Source organism: Orycteropus afer, unplaced genomic scaffold (genome assembly GCF_000298275.1).
Source record: "Orycteropus afer afer isolate SDZICR_OR568_19922 unplaced genomic scaffold, OryAfe1.0 scaffold00133, whole genome shotgun sequence".
Lineage (NCBI taxonomy): Eukaryota > Metazoa > Chordata > Mammalia > Tubulidentata > Orycteropodidae > Orycteropus > Orycteropus afer.
Window position 1 is genome coordinate 6,722,373 of NW_006921720.1, and position 1,723 is coordinate 6,724,095.

Consider the following 1,723-nt stretch of genomic DNA (forward strand, 5'->3'; position numbering starts at 1 on the left):
TTAGAAGAAACAACCAAATGGCAGTGGGATGCCTGCGAACTCTGCAAGAGAGACGACCTCACTCCTTCTGGGGGCAACTCGGGAGTTAGGCTGTAGGACAGAAAATGCGCATAGGTCGTGTTTGGCCAGGGGCTTGCTCCGGACATGCTGCAGCATCTCCAGGCCTGCGGGGAGAGAGAGTGCCACAGGCTGGTGAAGTAAGCCCCCTATTGCGCCCCAAGGAAGGCCAGAACCTTTACCGAATGCTGCTGAGCTGGGGAAAGTCACCACCAATCCAGGGCTTGCCAGGTGCCCCATCCACAACTGCCGGCTCTTCCCTGTCCCTCCCCAAATGCAAACAATGAAAATGGATTCGGGCCCCTCCTTCTACCACAACAGGCTCCTGGAGCACCAACACCGAGCTGCCCAGCTACCCTAGAGACTCTTCAGAAGCTAAAATGCCACTCATCTCCTCCAGGACTCCACCACCGAGTCTTCAACCCACAATTCAGCCAGAGACACCTGCCTTGGGCCTGAAGTTTAAAGTCGGAGCTCCCCAGGCACAGGACCATCTCCAGCAGCCAACGCCTTGCCATAATCGGTCCGACTACCATGACGCGCGAACGACCTGAAGCCAAAAACCATTGTTCAAGCTGAATGAGGGTGCAGCTGTGCTCCTCGATGATGCGAAGGTCAGCGTCTGAGGGGCCTGTGAGCACAGGAGGTGGGAGAAGGGACATGCATAAACCCCTAGCACTTCCGGGGGGGGGCGGGATTCAGAGTAGGGGTTTAGGACAGATTAGGTGGGAGAGTCAGGGAAGGTTGGAAGCTGAGAAAGATGGGGGAGGGGAGATACGTAGGCGAGGACCACTCACCGAAGATTCGCTCCTCCAGCTCCTCCTCCATGTAAAGCACCAATGGAGCCAGAAAATTTTCCAGCACTGTCCACCATGGCTTCTCCGTATCCGCCCTCTCCCTGGTGCGAGCTCTTGCTCCCCTGTAGTCCATTGCTTCCACCTAACCCAGAATGGTGTAAATTCAAGCCCTATGCTCAGGGCAACTGGTTAAGAAAGAAATCAGATAAAGTCAAGAGGAGGCCACACCCTATGCTAAATAGTGGTGGCTTCACAGGCCCACCTCTTGGGCCACCCGTGGTTCCTCTCAAGAAAATCCACTCTGAGTAATTGTCTACTCTGAGCATAATCCTTTCTTGCCAACCTGCATTATTGTATCAGTGTTCACCCCCCTGATTGATGCTCATGAAGCCAGAATTTTCTTCACCCTAATTTCAAGGATTTTGTAAGTGATCTAAACTGGGCATGAATCTAGACAGTGATTGAGGGATGGAAGGTGCTGGAGCAGGAAGACTCCAGAACTCCCTCCTTGAAATGGAACAGATACCGCCAGCCAGCCAGCCAATGACTACCCGGAACACATGTGTAGTCAAACAAAGGTAGGTTTATTTTGTGTATTGCAGCAAGAAAGAACAAACAACACAGGAACATAGGGTATCTTTGTAAAAGGGAATTGTAGGGAGCTTCTTATAGGTTTTGGCTGGTTGATTCCAAGGAATGATCAAGGAAGCAGAGGCCAGTTCTCTAAAGGGAGGTAACTTGGTGGTCTATCTTTGCAATTTGGATCTAGAAGGTGGGGAGATTAATGTGGTCTTGCAAACAGCTAGGTCTGTTTCTTTGTTTTTGGAGTTTTGGGGTCACCCTGCCTTCTTGGCCAAAGTAAGATAAAG

At 51.5% G+C, this 1,723-nt stretch overlaps 1 protein-coding gene across 1 annotated transcript; it reads right to left on the minus strand.

The window, feature by feature from the left end:
- LOC103200662 (putative KHDC1-like protein) lies at positions 1–987 on the minus strand. Its single transcript, XM_007945212.1, has 3 exons — positions 855–987; positions 506–688; positions 1–164 (listed from the first exon to the last, which is right to left on the minus strand). The coding sequence occupies exons 1-3, from the start codon at positions 985–987 to the stop codon at positions 1–3; spliced, it is 480 nt and encodes a 159-aa protein (XP_007943403.1).
- Positions 988–1,723: the final 736 nt, after the last annotated feature.